The sequence below is a fragment of the Crocodylus porosus genome, unplaced genomic scaffold (genome assembly GCF_001723895.1).
Source record: "Crocodylus porosus isolate Cpor-Errol unplaced genomic scaffold, CroPor_comp1, whole genome shotgun sequence".
NCBI classification, from domain to species: Eukaryota; Metazoa; Chordata; order Crocodylia; family Crocodylidae; genus Crocodylus; species Crocodylus porosus.
Window position 1 is genome coordinate 95,523,102 of NW_017728943.1, and position 18,996 is coordinate 95,542,097.

Below are 18,996 nucleotides of genomic sequence, written 5' to 3' on the forward strand. Positions count from 1 at the left end.
GAATAATTTTCTCAAACAGCTTGCCTAGGATCGAGGTAAGACTAACTGGCCTATAGTTTCCTGGGTCCTCCTTCTTCCCCTTTTTGAAGATGGGAACCACGTTGGCCCTCTTCCAGTCCTCTGGCACCACACCAGAGCACCACAAGTGCTCATGAAGCTGTGCCAGGGGTCCAGCAATGACCTCAGCCAATTCCTTTAGCACTCTAGCGTGGAGATTGTCTGGACCGGCTGACTTGAATACGTCCAGTCCCACCAGAAGCTCCCTAACTAGTTCCTCACTAACCCTTGGCCCAGGTGTGCCTCCCCTGGGGCCCGAGGGGGGCCCTGTAGGGAGGTGGTTGTTCTGGTCCCTACTTAGGAAGACGGAAGCAAAGAAATCATTAAACATGTTAGCTTTGTCGTCTGGTGTGACGAACAAATTTCCCAACGCGTCCTGCAGGGGCCCCACATTACCCGGAACCTTCTTTTTACCCCCTATGTATTTAAAGAAGGACTTCTTATTGTTCTTAATCTGGGAAGCTAGTCCTAATTCCATCTCTGCCTTGGCCTTCCTGACTGCCTCTCTATATCTCCGAGTGATTGCAGTATAGTCATCCCTGGTGGTGTCCGACTAATATCTGACTATTCCTGTAAGTCACAGAAGAAAGATGCCTTTCTTTTAAGCTGTCTTGCAGAAGGAAGGCAGAATTCATAGAATCCGTAGCTTTTCCCAGTAATGTAAATATTGTGATTGTTTTTTTCTTGAAATCTAATTCCTAAAAAAGAGAAAGTGGTACAAAAGGAACATGGTTTATTTTTGCAGGGGGAGATGAAGCTCTGATGATTCAGATATCTAATCAAGGGCATATTAGAAGACATACACAATAATGATAATCTATTTCAATACCAAACTCTTTGGGTCATTTGTAACCTTATAATTAGGCCCAATTAGAATAGACCATGTGGCAGGAAGCCACCTTTGTTTCTCCCCAAAATCTCTGTGCTCTGACAATGTGAATAGGATGGGCCCAGCAGAGGAGACCCAGCTTTACCTCATCTCTTTGAGATGGACACATTCCTGAGGGAAGGGGGAAACTTGCTCCCTCTGCCTATGTGACTGGTATCAGCTACCTGGGTAAGGGGCTTCTACCTGGTGAGCTAGAGTCTGCCCAGTAACTAGTGATGTATTTCAAATTGGTTGACCAAGAGCCAACAGGTGCTGGCCTCCATTGGACGAGGTGAATGAGGTCACAGGGGCTATATAAGTTAAGACTGCCCAGGAGGAGGGGGCAGCAGCCATGCGGGGGACTCAGACTTAGGGAGGAGCTTTACCATCTGCAACTGGCTCTCTCCCCCATACCTCATGAGCTGGGAATGGCCTGCCTCCAGAGGGAATCTCCAACAGCCTCTGGAAGATGCGTGATCAAAAGGCTACCTCAGCCAGACTGTTTTGCTCTATGGGATTTTTATGATATTGCTCTATCTTGTACCCTATTTGCACCCTACCCCTGTAATCAGTAAAGTTCTCCTTTGTGACTGGTGTAGGAGACTTATTGAGAGGTGGGTCTAAATTATGCCTAAGGGGCCCCTTAGGTCTGTAGACTAAGAGAGACTTTCCTTTTTGGCCCCCGACTTGGGGAAGTGCCCCAAGTGCCTGTACTGGGTCAAGTACCCATAGGACTATTAGGCCTGTGTTTCCCCGAGGACACAGGGCCAAGAGAGTCCCTTCTCAGGGTGGTGGCAGCTTACGTTACCCCCAGGCTAGCAAGTGTGCTCCAGGAGGGGGGTCAGCCGGATGTGAGGCACCCCTAGGGAGGCTCTCAGAGCCTGGAAGGTGGTCGGGCACAGTGACTTGGGTGGCTCAACGCAGGAGCCCCCCATACTGGCCCTCCAAAGAGCACATATTTGGGCAGGATCAGGGGACAAACTAAATTGAGGTTCCAAGATCTAGGTTCTCCTGACATCGTTCTAACTTGGGTAAGAAGTGGGAAGATGTAAATTATGCAAATCCACTTCTAACTCTGTCCTGCACCTGCTCAGCTGTACTGGATGGAATTTACTATGAGAATAGGAACAGCATCAAGTACCTACTTACTTCCTGGCAAATTCTGCAAGTGGAAGTAACAAGCTGTTGTCCAGTTCATGAAGGGTGTGGAAAGGCAGACTGCCTGAGCAAAGAAGCAAGCAACTCCTTCCACTGCCACCTTCTGCGTGGGCCTGCAAGTCTGGCTCACAACTGAGAGCAGAAGCATCATATTGAACTGGGTTCTTCTGAATGAATACACCTTTCTAACATCCCTTATTCTATTCTTCAAATTACCTAACATCTAAAACAAAATTGGTGTCCCAAATTTAATGTTTTTTAATGTTGACCTTTTTTTTAATGATAAAAATAGAAACAAATCAGGAAACAGATAACAAAAATTATTTATTCTATGTGAACACATTCTAAAGCATTTTCATTTACAAAATTATGAAATGCTATTTTGCTTGGTTTCCATCAATTTGATTCTTTATACAACCTTCATCTCCCATGTGGCCCTTGGAAGGTTTCCAGATCCTTGAGGACCTAATACTGGATGAAGATTTTAAAGAAGGAGAAAAGCAAATAGGATTATATTTTTCTTCAGTCACATGTTGCTTTACCCTGTCTGCCTTGAATAATGGATGAATAATGTACAGAGACTGTGCCTTAGGAAGAAAAACCTCAGTCACTTTGAGATGCATGAAAGAAATAAAAAGTGGAGACCAAGCAATTCTTTTTTTTCCGATACCATTTTGGAATGTGGTTCAGGTATCTGGGTTAGAACTGGGGTTGGTTAGTATGCTATTCTATTTGGTTTGTGTGTAGATGACCTTTTTGTATTTGAAATTTCTAAGTAAACTTTGGTTGCTTCTAATCTTTCATTCCTGCACTTTTATCCCTTTGATATGTTAACAAGTAAAGACCCTTATACTTTATAACAAGCTGGAAATAATTCTCTTCCACCAGTTTCCTTTTCTAAGACCCATAGTCACCACACTCATTCTTAATATTGTCCTTAATTAGAGAGTGAAATGCCACTGTAAAATTACAGAGGAAGTTTTTACAATATTCTCTCAGTTAGAGAAAAAGTAAGACTAAATTAGTTATGCTGATGAGTTTTTTAGAATCTTGAGGATAATGGTTAGATTGGTAATTAGTCTGCACAAAAAGCATGAATAATTAACTGATTAAAAATAGTTCTGGACTTCTAAGACATATTGCACAACCTTGTGAACCTACCTATCCAATACCATTAAGAAAGAATAAATGAATCTGGCAGCATTGTGCTAATTTTGAGAGAATATTTCCCCAAATCACAGTGTAGAAACTGGCACAAATCTAACAGTCTTTTCCAGAGAGAGATTCAATTCTGCAATAACTGATATTATTAGGTCAGTAATCGGTCAGTGTAATGAACTGACAGAACCATGAAAAGACAATTATACAAAGCCTACCTTCCTTGTGTGTGGAAACAGCCTTTGCTATTAGCCCATATAATATATATAGTACCTTCACAAGAACCAGTATTTTCAGTTTCTTTACAAGTGTCACAGTACTCATTACAAATGAAAAGGTAGCCCTTTGTCAAATGCTATTGCTACCTTCTTTTCCCACTGCTCCTCAGGCAGTCTACTGATGCAGAAATATTAACAAGAAGCAGAACTCTGAACTTTTCTGCCTGACTCATCTCAATGTGTATATATCAAAGCTGTTCAAAACAATTACCAGGGAGTGCCAACTAAAGAATAACTATCACTACTATCACTTCACATTTAAGAGGGCCTTTCAGCCGTTAACATTTTTTTCTAGAATGCTTTGCAAATCAAAAGGCAAATCAATAGATGAGCTAATGTGAACAACAGTTCAGTACAATATAAGTGGCAACTTTCTAAGCCTAGTACAAACTAAAACCATAAAGGAAAGTGTGAAGATAAATATTTGCTTGAAAACTTCCCAAGTACCTGAATGAAATTATTTAAAGCTATTTTTGTACACCCCATATCTTGGGGTGCAGATAGAAGAGACTTTTTGTGTGTGATCTGGCCCCTAAAAGTACTCTACAGCTGTATCATAACACTGTGCATGGCTGCAGAGCACTTTTAAAATGGCCAACTGCATGAAAACGTAACCCTCATTAAGTCAGGTAGTAAATGAAGACACTCTAGCTTGGAGTGCCTTAGGGAACTTGTATACCAGTGGTCACCAACCAGTGGATCTCGATCCACCAGTAGATCTCGGAGCCTCTTGCAGTAGAACCTGAAGCCTCTTGAAGTCAACCCGAGGCTGGGGTGGGGGACTGAGTGCCTGCGTGCATGCATGTGTCCCAGCCCAGCAGGTCAATTTACAGGGGAGGGAAGGAATGGGGGCTAAACAGAAGCCCCCGCAGTAAGGGACAGTGCTACAGACCCAGGAGCAGGGGTAAGTTGAGTGGGTCCCTGGCTGGGTGGGACTTCCCAAATAATTTTTTCTCCCTTTGCTTCAATCTGTCCCGTCCCCCTTTTTTTTTTGCAACAAAGAGCACACTGTTGGCTCATATTCAGTTTATGATTTACTGTAACCCCAGGTCCTTCTCTATAGTACTGCAGCCTAGCCCATCACTCCCCATTCTGTATTTGTTCCTGCAATTATTCTCTTCCAAATGCAGGAGTTTACACTTGTGTCCTTGTTGAATTTCATCTTGTTGACTGCAGGCCAGGTGTCCTGCCTATCCAGGTTATTATGAATCTTAGCCCTGACCCCCCAATGTCTGCAACTCCATCCAACTTGGTGTCATTCACAAATTTGGTAAGCATGCACTCAATCCCATCATCCAAATCATTAATGAAGATGTTGAACACTACCAGAGCCACTTGATACCTCCTCCAACTAGAGAGAGAGCCATTAATGACTATGCATCAAGCATAATGATCTTGTAACAGGGTCCCCATTGAGACTCTGTTGCAAAGAGAATAGGGACAGCCAGAAATAATTACACCACGAGGAGGGTGGGCCCCCAGCCCTAAGGAGCCAATGGCGACTAGACTCCAGAGGATAACACGGAGAGGAAGAGGAGGAGGGATGCCTTTGGGCACTGGAGCGGAAGCACCAAGAGGAGCTGCAAGAGAGGATGACCCAGAAAGAAGGATCTGGGAAGTGGGACCTGACCCAGGATCAGAGGGAGCAAAGGGATCCCGAAGCCCAGACACCGACTGACCTGGATACTACAGGGACGGCAGTGAGTAACGAGAGGAGCAGAGCCGCACCGCGGATGGAAGCAGACACTGCTATCAAAGTTCGGGGAGGCGCCGGTGAGTTGAAGAGGTGGCAAGAGGGGGAAGGACTCCTACACAGACCCCGGCAGGGTCCGGGGTACTCTAGGATGCCCCAAAGGAGAACACGGCGCTGAGGTCAGGGAGATCAAGGGAGAGCCACAGGGTCTGCACACTGGCTCTGCCAAGGGAAAGCTGCAGGCGGCAGCTGTAACAAGCCGCTAATTGGCTTGTTAGCGGCCAGGAGAGGACTAACCGTGGCCGTAACAAGCTGCTAATGAAGTAATTGGATGAAGGCGGCGCGGCTTTCCTGAACTGTAACTCTAGAACGGGGGCTGGCTTGGAGGCTGGAGACCCCAAAATTATCCCTTTGGACTGTGATCTCCCCCCCACCCCGGAGGGGAGTTCCCTGTTAACATCTGCAAACCACTGAATAAAAGCAAAAAGGAGAAGACTAAGTTTATTGCAGTGTGGTACTTCCCACGGGTATTTCCTCTTGTAACAACTACTTCCTCCCTATTTCATTTCTTTAAGATCCAAGTCATGGCAGGTAGGAAATATGAGGATAGAGTGGGTACTCGATGGACATGCTGACAGATCTAACCAGCTATGTATGCACCTTATGGTACTTTTCTCTAGTCTGTATTTCCTTAGCTTCGTAATAAGTGTTGAGAGACACAATATCAAAACCCTTGATAAAGTTAAGGTACAACACATTCACTGCTCTCCCTTCATCCACAGAGCCTGTCACTTCATCATAGAAGGAAATAAGGTTGGTCAGGCATGACTTGCTCTTGCTGAATCCATGAGGGCTGTTCCTGAGCACCCTGCTATCCTCTAGGTGCTTCACAATGAATTCCTTGAGAACCTGATCCACGATCTTTTCAGGTATCCAGGTCAGGCTGACCTCAGATCCTTCTTCTATTTCTTATAAAGGGCAGTTAGTGATGCTTTAAACATGCATTAGCCTATTTTAACATGCATTAACTAAAAAATATGGGTTTTTTAATAATGCATTAATGCATATTAAAATAGACTAATCAACATTAAAGCACATGTGTAGACACATCCTATGTTTGCCCTTTTCCAGCCATCCAGGACCTCACCTGACCTTAACAAGTTCTCAAAGATGATAGCCAATGGATCCGCAATTACATCAGCCAATTTCTTCAGTACTCAGAATAAAATTACTCTGGTTATTTCACTGTCTAGAAGCTTGGCTTTCCCACATACTTCTGTCTATCTTTCAAACAGAAGGAAAGTATGTACTTTAGACAAAACAAGTTAGGAAATATTTCAAAGATCAGACATCTAATTTCTTAACATTCTGTTAAACTTATGACAGCATCTAATACCATCATACGATGTTTTTAGAAGTGGAATATATGGTGAGCATATCACGAGTCATTTTTTTTTGGCTGATTCAGACATAATGGACCATCAAAGGAAAATAATGGAATTCCTGGCCCTGTTATCACTATAATTCATTGCATCTCCAGGAATATTGTTCACTCAAGCATTAACATAACAAAATAAGTCCATAGCTATAAGGTGTAATGCAATCTTGTGAATCATGAGTGACTGGTGCCTCCTGAATCTGGCAAGGCACCTGCATAAGCTGCCAATGGCAGCAGCCCTGTGGGGGGACGGGGGGGCACTGGCCCTACCAACAGCATCAGTATCAGCCATTGGGGGGCCACTGACCCCATCACGGGGGCATGTGCACCCCCCTGCACTCCCTACCAGTTGCTTAGGTATGATTTCCATGTGCTACATCTTTTTACATCTCTGTCTGCTCTTCATTACATTTTCTACAACATAAAATCAAGAACACATTTCTGAATAATAATTTAAGAACAGCCACGATGCTCAAAGCTGAATGATAATATTTAAATGCTTGATCTTAACAGATAAAAGAAAATGGAAGGAAGTACATACACAGCAGATAAGGAGCTATCTTTCTTTGGTTTCTTTTTTTCTCTGGCATCACTAAAATCCAGAGCAGCTTTGTCCATTCCTAGCAACTCGCTGATTCTGTCACGGCCATAAAACTCACCATACTTATCCATAACCTAAAAGATAAGAAGTATATAATTCAATAGAGTCAGGTGGTGAGAAATATGGTTACTTTTTCCTTACTCTGATTTCTTTTTAAGAATAAACTTATCTTGCAGTTAATTGTTCTACTTGTATTTAGTAAAGCTGGTTATTATACCTAATACATTTGGAATATTTTTAAGAAAAAGGACTACCTTTTATGTAAGAATGTACATAAAAAAATGTTGCTTTTTTAACTAACTCTAATACTTAATTTTATAAACACATTTTAATGAAACAGTTATAATATAGAAAATATATATCATAACAATAGAATATATAACAACATATATAAATAAAAAGAAACAACATATTTTATTAGAAACAGTTACTGATTTAGATGAATCCATATAACATCCCAAAGTATCAGTCCATTGTCCTTAATAATGTTCTAGAGCTTTCATGAATGCCCCATAACCTGAAGTAAATTTTCAAAACTCCGATTTCTTTGACATCAGCAGAGATGGAATGATAAGCTGGACTGAAAGAGGAGTTAAATCTATCCTGGCAATATTAGCAGTCCTTTTTTGGTGTTTACCAAATTGCCTAGAAAGATTTTTTTGTAGTAAATTATAAAATATTTCGGAAGATCAATTTCATTACAGGGAATTTGGGAAGACTGACAATGATGTTTACAAGAAACTAATTCCAGCATTCATAATAAAGGCATTACCATTACTCTGTAATATTTTCTATCTTAAATGGCAAATCTTCTCTAAAGAGGGGTTTGTATGAGTACACACAAGAGTACACACATACCCCCACATGCATATAATTTAATATATAGAATGCATGCAAGTATGTATATGTGTGGGTATATATACACACATCACACTTACGTGCCAAGATTTCATAGATATGTGCTGAATACATGCATTTTATCAAAGAATTCTCTCAAGCTCTCTCTAAATTACATTTAAAAATCTTAAAATCAAATCCTAATATATTCATTCATAAGTACAGATGTGTGTGTGGGTATGTGTGTAGTTGCACACACAAATAAGGTAAGTAATTTGAACTGATATAAATTGGTAAATATGATAATGAATAATTTATATCCAGATAAAGTTCAATGAATTATGTTATTCTGTAGCATACCAAATATTAAAACAAAACTAAAAAAAAAAAAACAGCCTAAACTGCAAAGTCTACTAAAATGTTTTTAAAAAGTATTACCTTTCTTTTAACAAATTTGTCCCAATAGTTGTTAGGAAATGACCTGAAAAATTTAGATAAGAAATGATGCTTTAGAACAACGTTCTCAACCTTTTTAGACTCAAGGCACCCATCATTAAACTAACCATCTGGGAAAGGGAATTGGCAAGAGGGGCAGGCAGCAGGAATGAAAGGCATAGGCACAGTGGGGGCAGGCAGGGAAGCAAGGCATGGGGGTCTGGCCCCTTGCCCTTCACTACAGCTTTCTCTCAACAGCTATGATGGGGCTGTGGTCCTCCAATAATTAGATTACCTACATAGAAAATGATAGCAAATTTAAAATGTTTTTAAATCCAAAGTCACCTGCATTTTGGATAAATATGGTATTATTACTGGTTAGTGGTGGTAGTAGTAATTGGTGCCCATACACATGCTCTGATGTGTTCTAATTAGAACACTCTAGCATTGCTGCAGTAGCACATGTATAAGCCCTCGAGAGTTCAAAAATGGTCTGTGGAGTGCTGTAACTAAAGCTTATCAAATGGGCTTTAGTTAGAACATCCTGGGACATTTGTAAATGTGCAGGGGCTTAATACATGTGATATTGTGCTGTTTTAACTAGAGCAGCTCTCTGGGAACCACTCTAATTAAAGCACCCCCACCCCTGAGCTTGTGTATAGGAACCCAATGATGTCAGTAGTAATATTACTGTAGTTCCTATCACCATTGCCCTGGATCTCACTGGGGTAGGCACTATACAAACACTGAATAAAAAAAACAGTTCCTGTCCCAGTGGGCTAACTCTTTGACTGAAAAAAAACAGATGGATACAGACACAGGGGGATGGAGTGAGAACTAACAAAACAATACTGGTAAGCATAATGGAGAGTTGTGTCAGTGCACTACTGCAACAGCATTTTTTTTCATAGCCACTAGTAAAAGGAAGAGCTTTGAAGAGGGGCTGAAGGAGGCTAACGAGGTTACGTTGTTGATGTTTACAGTTGGATTCTTCCAAGCATGAAGGGCTACATGTCAGAAAAAATTAAAGATGCTTGTTTGAAAAATCTAACAAGCAGGTAACAGAGATAAATTGTGGGCCAACTGGAGATGGAATTTGACAGTCTGATACTGAAGGAAAGAAGACAGATGAGATTGGGATAGACTATGCAAAAAATTAAATCATGGGGCAAAGAAAATGATAGAGGTTTAAGATAGTGACCAGCATCTGTGAGACAACAGAGAGACACTGAGTCAGTGCTGGCAGGCCAGTGTGTTTCTCCTTGTCAGAGATGGGCTTTGTTGGGCTGAGCAGGATTTGTATCTTAATCTTTTCTTTCCAGGTGTTTTGAAACTAGGAGATATATATATAGTCATATAATTGCTTTTGCCTTTGACTGCTCTGTGTGCCTTCTGTCTTTGGAGAATGAATGACTGTAGCAGGCTCTGAGTAGCTGGGGGCCACAGACCATGCCACATGCCCCCTCTTCCTTGCTGCACTGCACAGTGCCATATGCCCTCACTCCCTGCCACACTGTGCTATGCTCCCATGCTTCATTCTCCATCCCCCATAGCACCATATGGCAAGTTACCCCTGCTGGACCATACCAGCTTGCCAGGTACCCCCAAGTGTCCTGGCTTCCTTAACCCTGTGGGCCATGCCATGCCAAGAGACATGGAAAGAGGCAGGAAGCAAAAACTGGATGGGACCTCAGAGACCCAGCAGTAGGAGAGCAGTGAAGAAAGAGATGTCCAGACTGGCAGCCCAGAGACCACACTTTAACTTCTATGGGGCAGATGCAGCCTGTAGGCTGCCAGTTGTGACAGTCCAGGTTTGTTTTGAAGATGCTGTTTTGGAAGTTGCCCTAATCAACTGGTTGCCAAGACTGGCTTACCAGGGGGCAAACAGAGTTGGGTCTGGCAAGTTAGCATAACTGAGAAATAGTAGGGAGCCAGAGACCCAGTTGGAGCAGAGTTGAACTGTGTGGACCTGCTCAGAATAAGGTGTGGGAATCCAGGCCCTTCTCCTAAGGAAATCATTTGAGAAGTCTACAGTGGTGTAAAATTAATGTAATACTGTAAGGCAGTAGTTCCCAAACTCTGACAGATTGCTCATCACCAATTTAAATTGATAAAACCTTAAGTACCACCATGTTGGTTTGGTGGGGAGGGAGCATAGGTTACTTTTGGGGGTTGTGTATATGTGGGGGGTTGTAGGGGCAGGGTCTGGGAATGTGGGATTTGTGGGATGTGAGAGTGGGCAGGGGGTGTGCGGACCCCCTGCACTCATCCCCACGGCGCAGCAGCAGGCAGGGGTACTCGGGGCACAACTCCAGCCAGTGCTGCACATTGCAGCAAGGGGCGCATCCTCCTCTGGGTATCACCGGTGTCCCCCTCACTCTCTGAGCATGGGAGGGAAGCCCCATGTGCTAGAGTCAGCTGCCTTCCCCACCACCCAGGGAAAGGCACCTGGGGCTTCATTCACATGCCATGCAGCCCCAGCAGGGAAAGCAGCCAGCTCCAGTGTGAGGGGCTTCCCTTCTATGCCCAGTGAGTGAGAGAGCCTCGTGTGTGTGGAGAGTGCTGGCGATACAGATGGCCCAGTAAAGGCTTTGCCCTTCACTTCAATGTGCAATGCTGGCCAGAGCCTCACACCACTGGGAACCTGCACCAAACACAAGTGCCCCATGCACCCCATCTGCTGCTGCTGTGTACCACCGCCAGGTTGTCTGTGTACCACTGGTGGCAAGTGTACCACAGATTGGGAACTGCTGCTGTAGGGCAACAGCAGGACATGTTAATGAATACCATATGTGTGAATGAGTACCACAGTAGCCAGAAAGGATTTTATTTCAATTTTTTTCTTTCAGAAAAAAAATAATATTAAAGATTCTAGCCTTCAGAGCATGGCAGGCTAAAAATGATGGTATACATTAGATGCTATGGATACTTAAAGATTTTTAATTCCTCTGCTGCAAAATTAAACCTCATCAGCATTGTTCACTTCCTACAAACATGGTAGATAGATAAGTAACTATTCAAACTGAGTCGACTACAGAAAATTCTTTACACAATTGTTAAAACTACATTAAATATATACTCACTGTGTATTGATAACAAGTCTATCCCACTGCCCTTTAATATCATCCTCTGATGGCTGTTCTGTAATGTATAACCCATCAAATTCTAATTTTCTTGCAACTTCTTTTTCTCGCTTAAAAATAACCAGTGGAACCTGCAATTGAAAAATCAACATATTAAATATGAGCGAAAATTTTCTGACAGCTCTAAGAACTACTCTTTTAAGAACAGCTGGTTGCTGGGAAAAATGAAATGCAAAGATTGAATGAAGTTTAATAACTCTCAGAAGGAAAAATTATAAACTGTTCCATAGTCACAGTAATTTATAGAACAGGTTTTCAAGCAATCAAGAATTCGGCTGATGCCAGCACAGATCATTTTGTACCATGCAACCTCTTTAAAATAATGAGGTCATAACATAAACCCTAGGACATTCATTCAAATGCAGGGATAACTCTAATGGCATAGAAGCAATATAAGGGTTTGTGTATCAGCCAGAAGAGCAGAGTAGAAAGAATATGGTTAAAAAAGGGAGCTTATATGCAATGTTCCCTAAGATTGCTGAGTGGCATTATTGCAACCAAACACTGGTAAAGGCTATGAGGTTAAGGTAATTTGGAGGATGCAGAGAAAACAGCATCCAGAGCAGCAGAGGGATCAGAGCAATTGAGAAGATGGCTTTAAATCACTTTTGCACACCCCCCCCCTTCAACTGTGTTTTGCAGATTTCTCCTGTACCTGAGGATCTAGGCTGTAAGGATCTAAAAATCCTATCCTAGAACAAAATTGCCTGTGAGAGCCGAGTCACAGTCTGAAGATATGCCTTCCACTGGGGCTGGATGAAGCTGACAGATCTTCAAGTTGTATTTGAATGGTCTTTCCTCTGGTAACAGTTACTGACAAAGGCACAATGTGACTGCATTCATGTAGACTGTGGGCTGTTTTATTCTCTTTTATTTTGAAAAGTGCTTCTCCTAAGCTTCTTAAATTATTTCTGAACTCCTCAAAATGCACCCATTCTGCAACTGTCTTCTTACCACAAATGGTAGCATACAGCAAGACAGTATTATGTTGAAACTACAGCAATTAATACTGTATTCATTAACACTGATGGTACTTAGACTATATATACTAACTGTAATCCAATTCTTATTTGAAGATGTTTAAATAAAAGAAATGAAGTACATTTAATTCAGTCTCAATCTAAAAGCAATCTCTGGATACCAAAACATCACAGACAACAGCAGAGGAAGGTTTATTATTATTGCTATTTTGAAAACAATTTTCCATCAGCCAAAGGCAGAAACTAGAAATGTTCTTTTTTGAGGAAACGTCTTCTCTTTGGGGCCTTGGAAAGTGGAGAAGTGGGAAATCATTACAGCAAATAGCTACTTCAATGGTTTTTTAAATTCATCTTTAGCCAGAGGATAAATATAAAAAGTTAATTCTCAAAGCAGTTTCACACATCTCACACAGAAAAAAAGAAAATCAAGTCTCAAAACTAGGATTTGGAGATAGTAGTCTGCATACCAGATAACATTCACTCACGGAAAATGTATTTTAGCATTTACTAATCTGTGGAGGCACTGAACTACTGAGGGAAATCAGTCACTTTTGACTGCAATGTGTGATCATTTGTCTTGGATGTAAAAGCAGATTACATCTTTTTTTGGCCAAGGAAATATAGCAGTCATTAAAGACAGCTGGAAAAAATAGGGCTGAATAATTGCCTACAGCATAAAAAGAAAAATGTTATCAATGCACCTTCTTTGATAGTGCAGTTGTTCTGTTGCCTTGTGTTTCTGCTAAAACAAGACTGCCAGACTAGGTAAAGGATAATAAGCAGCGATTTTCCACACCCACTGGAGATCCAGTAGAAATACAACAGAGCTCTGGCAATACACTGTTCTCCAACAGAACTGTTGACTATGTGCAACACTGCCACTGTGGTCCAGTTTCCACTGCTCATATGTATCCCTTCCACTTCCATGTGAAAATCAGATATAAGCCCTCTTGCAAAACACTGTGGCATGAACATACATGGCTACTGTGGAGTCTATGAAAGCAAGCTAAATGTTACAAAATCTGCCTTGCTCACAGGGCAGGCTATTCTTTCTGAATTTGTGTGGGGTTTACATTACAACCAGCTAGTATAGATAGGATATCCAAAAGACAGTGTTTCTTCATATACTGCCTCACCCTATTGATGCAAAATCTCAATAATTTTGCCCCACTACATTTCACCGGGGAAGGGGGACACAGAGACATGGGACACAAACAATATTCAACTCCTTGGCCTCTTACTTTCAAACAGTAGTATCCAATGATGCAGAAAAAGGAGATGACAGTGTGTAGGATAGCCAAGATCCGTAGTGTGGGCTCCATATACCCACTGCTTTCTTCAAGCACATAGTGCACCGTGATAATCCTGTGAGAGCCACTTTCTAGGCTGTTTAATTTGGAGTTTTCACCAGCATGAACCACATGAACTTCCTTTTCTTCTGTCACGGAAGATGTGGAGACCTGTTCAAATCACTTAAAGTAAGTGGGACAAGTATTCATTTGACAGGCGTTTCACATTTTTAAAGGCTGGGTACCATAAATCAAGAAAGTCATACTAGGGGAGGCAAGAAGAGATTTGACTGTGAAGAAATCTCCATAAGGCATTCCATCCTCTCCATGGTATTGTACTGAGATGAATGTTTTGCCCTCCCTCACCACCCCAGTAAAGCTGCCACAAACTTGACTCTCTGCCTGGGATCCATTAGAGGCCAAAACCATCTTGATGGAAGCCCTATGCCTAGACTGTACCTCTGGCTATGCTGCTTGGAATCTCTGGGCATGTCCAGATGAGCACGGCTATGCAGTACGTGGAGCTGGAAACACATTTGCAGTGCCACGCACCGCACGCTTGGGTGTTCTTCTCTGTGCTGCAAAGGACATGCTGCCTAAGCATGCACTGCTTTGTTTTTTTTCCCCATGGTTTTTTTTGACAGCCTGGATATCTCGGGGGGGGACAACCTGAGCAGCGCACACTCGGGCAGCATGTGCTACTGAAAAGCAGACCCAGGCTGCCCAGAGCCATACCGCGGCTGCTGGCCACGCTCTACCGGGCAGGATCAAGGCTGCTGGGGCTAGCACAGTGCTGGACCCAGCCTCCCCAACCACCCCAGGGTAACTTGCTGCATGCCAAAGTGTGCGTGGCATGGGCGTTCCCCGGGGAGAAGCAGCTGCGGCACAAGGTGTACCATTGCTACTTGTCCCTGGGGAACCAAATGTTCATGCTCATCTGAACATGCCCTCTGGCAAAAAGGCTATGCCAGGATTTGGTTCAGGTCTCGCAGCATCTATTTACCCTACAGAGCTATCAGTGAAAAAGTGACTATATTAAGTACACTCCATATCTTCTTTTAGGCTAGTTTATATATCCCTTCAACTAATTCCACTCTGTCCCTGCCAACTCTGGGTTATGCGGAGATTGCTTTGTTCAAGGAAAAGGGGAAAGAAGACTCCATGGACAGATTCAGGCGCCACTATGTACCTACATGCACTCACTCACTCTCTCTCTCTCTCTGTGGGGGAGGGAGGTGTGGAGGTGGGTGGGTGTTTGGTTTTGCTTTGTATGAAGAAACATATATTTATATAGAACTAAACTTGATTTCTTCTACGCTAGATTTCAGGCATATGTAGCATAATTTGCATTAGATTCTTCCACTTTTTGGACTTCTAGAAAAAGCATCTAACAGAAATGTGTGTAGAGTACAAACTTAATAAGATTAGCAATCAATACCTTTGAAATATGAAGCAGACACTGAACCCCTAAGGCTGTGCAATCTTTGGCTAGTTTTAGTGGGAATTTAGATTGTTACTTTGGGTATGCTACCTCCTACATCTTTTGCATTAATGCAACTATTCACTACCAGGACAGAATAGTAATAATATGATAAATTTACCTTATAGAAGAGCAAGATGAAGTTGATGGCAAAAGCAACAAACAAAGCCAACATCCTCATGTTATAAAAATTACGAGCAAAATAGTTCTGAAAAGAAATATAATAAAACAAATAAAGCTTGTTTGTTTAGGAATAAATTTATATATCTGATTTCTCCACCCATGATAAACACTAAAGATTATTTTTAAGAAATATGATTGTATTAATTAGAGAGATTTACTATTAAGCCTGCTGCTCAAGAATGCTTCTTCTCTCAATCCCCTCCAAAAATGGCTTGAAATGAAATAAGTGAAGGTTTGACTCAAAGCCTAGACTTTGAGAACTGGAGAAATGTGGATAACCTGGGGTATGTCTGTCATGCAAACAACTTATAAATCACAAAGAAGGAAGGGCTGGGATCCCAGGAGGTCATCTAGTCCAACCCCCTGCTTAAGGCAGGATCATCCCTGTTCAACTAGGTTAGACTAGTGTTTTTCTAACCTGTTCTTAAAAAGTTTGGGACCAATAAGTTAAGAGCTGTGAGAGCAAGGTACAAGCCCTGGGTATTATGGGTATTAAAACAGTCATCCCCAACCCCACATGAGTCTTTGCTGTGCCAGGCAGTAGCAGCTGGGTGCACAAATACCACAGTAGCAGCCAGGGAAGGGCAGGCAGAAACAACAAGGGTCTTTGACTCTTGGGGAAAGTAAGACTGATCACCCTCCTCACCGAGCCCTTGTCCTCCCTCCAGGGTGCAAGGTTTTGCCCAACATGAAAAATCTTTTATATATGCCTCTAACTTATCCCACTTCACTGGCACTTGCTCCCCACACCCACCAAAGTGCAAAACCTACAGATATGGAATCAAGGAACCATTTGTCAATCCCATTAATGGTACTGGCAAAGCCTTTTAAGCATGTCAGTTGCTCACTCCTCCTTACCCTGAGAGACTAATAAAACATATTTGCAAGGGAAGACACTGCCATGCTTCCAAACTCATCGAATGTTTCTCTTAACTCTGAAATCCCTCCATTCTAATTCACCTTTGGGCTGCTTACCTATTGGGGGTTGATTCACGGTTGTGAACATTTGTGAAAAAAGTATTTGTGCAGTGTTTCCCATCAGAAACATGGAAAATACCAATCCTTTCACTGCAGCCACAAAACTGCATTTACATGTGCAAAGTAAGAAGCAGCATGAACAAACACATGTGCACAAAAAATACCAGGTTTGGTAGACATAAAACACTATGCATGCTTCTCCAAAGCATATCTTGTCCCCAGCTTTGAAGTGGATCCATAATGTTTTTTTTTTTCCTACAAATGCTCCATTTGCCTAATAAATTCAGATTTTTCAGTATTATTTTAATTATGCTCTTCCTTTTTTTTTTCCTTTTGGAGTACATCAGACATACAAAAAACAAGTGAACAAAAATCAGAGAAACAGCTGCACAGGCATCTTGTTCAGGACTACATGACAAGTGCCTGGAAAACATGCCTAATCAACATGCAAGTACAACATCTAATGTAAAGAACATCTTACAAGAAGTTTCTGTTGATATGCTATGATTTTCTTCCAAAAGGCTGATTCTTGAACTTCTGGTTCTCCGTATCTGTGTGTATGAAGCTGTCTCAACTTCTGTTTCCCTTTTTCATCTTTAGTTTTCTCTTCCTTTTCTCCATCTTCACCCCTGAAAAAATAAAAAAACCCACAATTTTTGGCAGAGTCACTAAAGATGATCCTAAAATCTGTTATATATGTGTGCATGTCTATAATCCTACTGTACCCTATCCACTCATGGAGCCCAATTAGCTTTGATGAAGCATGAGGGAGAAGGAGAAGGAGAAGGAGAGCTTCCTCTTAGATTCAAAAGCACTTAGGATATTTTGTGAATGATTTCCCATCCCCTTAGTAGACTCCTCTTGTAAACTGCTGCAAGGAGACCAGGTTCCCCAGCTCCTGGCACTTCCTGGGTGGCCAGCTTCTTAAGCTGCCAGGACTTTCCCTACCAGCCTACCAACCCAATGAAAAAAAAGTCTTGCCCTGAAAAAGAAATGTTTGCATTACCAGTCTTTTATTCAAGTTTGGAATGAAAAAATAATCAGAAATGTGAACTTTTTCACAGGTTGAAAATTCCCTTTCCCTGTTCCTAAACAGCTCTATAAAAATGAGTTTTCAGGTTTTTAGTTCTGAGACTTTAACATGAGAATTTCAAAATACAGTTTTTTCCACTGCTGATCTTTTCAATGCAAATGTCACCTATGGCTTTTATCCCACCATCCCATACCCATCAAATGCCCTAACTGTTCTCTACCCAGCCTAACCTCCACCTTTCCTGTGAGATGGAAAATGTCATTTATCACACAATAAAAATGGAAAACTTTGGTACATAATAAAATAAAGTGCATTCAGGACAGGAATCATTAAAAAAACCAGATATGAAGGTTTAGACTTTATATTTTAACTTAAACTGAGCTTCTACAAAATTGTCATATCAGTACACTAGAGACAACTGGGGGTGCTGGACAGAATTTATGTCTAGATTTAGGTAGAATATGTGGAGCCTTGAATACAAAAGTTCTATATACCATTGGGAATCTCAACTTGGCCTGGAAATTTAGCAGTCATGAATCTGGGACTGCATGGGGAAGGAAAGTAGGCAGCACAACCCCATCTGTAAATCACAGTCATCAAAAGACTTACCATGAAGTAGCAACACTAAAAACACTGCCTGTTGTTTGTGGTGTCATATGAATACAGTGATCATGACTGGAAGAATGGACTCAATCAAAGAGCTGCATAAAACCTCTATGTCATTCCAATTTTATGTTGGCTTCACTGCATTGGAATGTGAGCGCTCCTTTGTCAGTCTCGAATTGGGGAGGATGATGGGTAAAGAAAATCCTACATTCAGAGTGTGAGATATCTTTCTGACACAACAATAAAAGGGCGATGCTCTAAGAGTAAACAAACCTTATTTTTCAGTAAAGCAATGTAGGCTTATGGCCTAGAGTTATACATACTCTGCCTTTTCAGGTTCAGATTTAGTTTCTTCCTTCTCATCCTTTTCATCTTCTTTCACCTTCTGCTCCTTGAGTGAGTCAGATAAAGAAAATGTTAAGCAGTATTATACAGTACAAAACCTTCAAAATATGGTTAAAGGCAACATGGTCACAGTACTGAATATTAAGGAAGATATTTTAACTGATGCCACACTAAGTGAAAATGACACTTCACTTTGCATTTATAAAACACATTTTGATTTAAAAACAAAACAACAAAACTTATACACAGGTCAGACTTTGGGGCTTAAATTTTGTAACCTCAGAAAGACTACATATTTTGACAATTCAATGCGATTCTTTAGGAAGCACAGCACACTTAAGAAAAGAAGCCAAAGCCTCACAAATATAGTTGCAAGTTTTAATTGAAGCAGACAAGTGAATTTAAGTGAAAATATTGCAAGTAAATGGATAGAGTT

At 41.6% G+C, this 18,996-nt stretch overlaps 1 protein-coding gene across 1 annotated transcript in view; it reads right to left on the reverse strand.

Annotated features, from left to right (window-relative positions):
* RYR2 (ryanodine receptor 2) overlaps positions 1–18,996 on the reverse strand; it is an 810,210-nt gene that overhangs the window by 37,188 nt on the left and 754,026 nt on the right. Inside the window, exons 91-97 of the mRNA XM_019549810.1 lie at positions 18,539–18,606; positions 17,058–17,205; positions 15,537–15,623; positions 13,888–14,106; positions 11,607–11,737; positions 8,527–8,569; positions 7,192–7,325 (exon numbers count right to left, since the gene is read on the reverse strand). Of these exons, the coding sequence (XP_019405355.1) occupies positions 7,192–7,325; positions 8,527–8,569; positions 11,607–11,737; positions 13,888–14,106; positions 15,537–15,623; positions 17,058–17,205; positions 18,539–18,606 (830 nt within the window). The remainder of the gene's footprint in view (positions 1–7,191; positions 7,326–8,526; positions 8,570–11,606; positions 11,738–13,887; positions 14,107–15,536; positions 15,624–17,057; positions 17,206–18,538; positions 18,607–18,996) is intronic.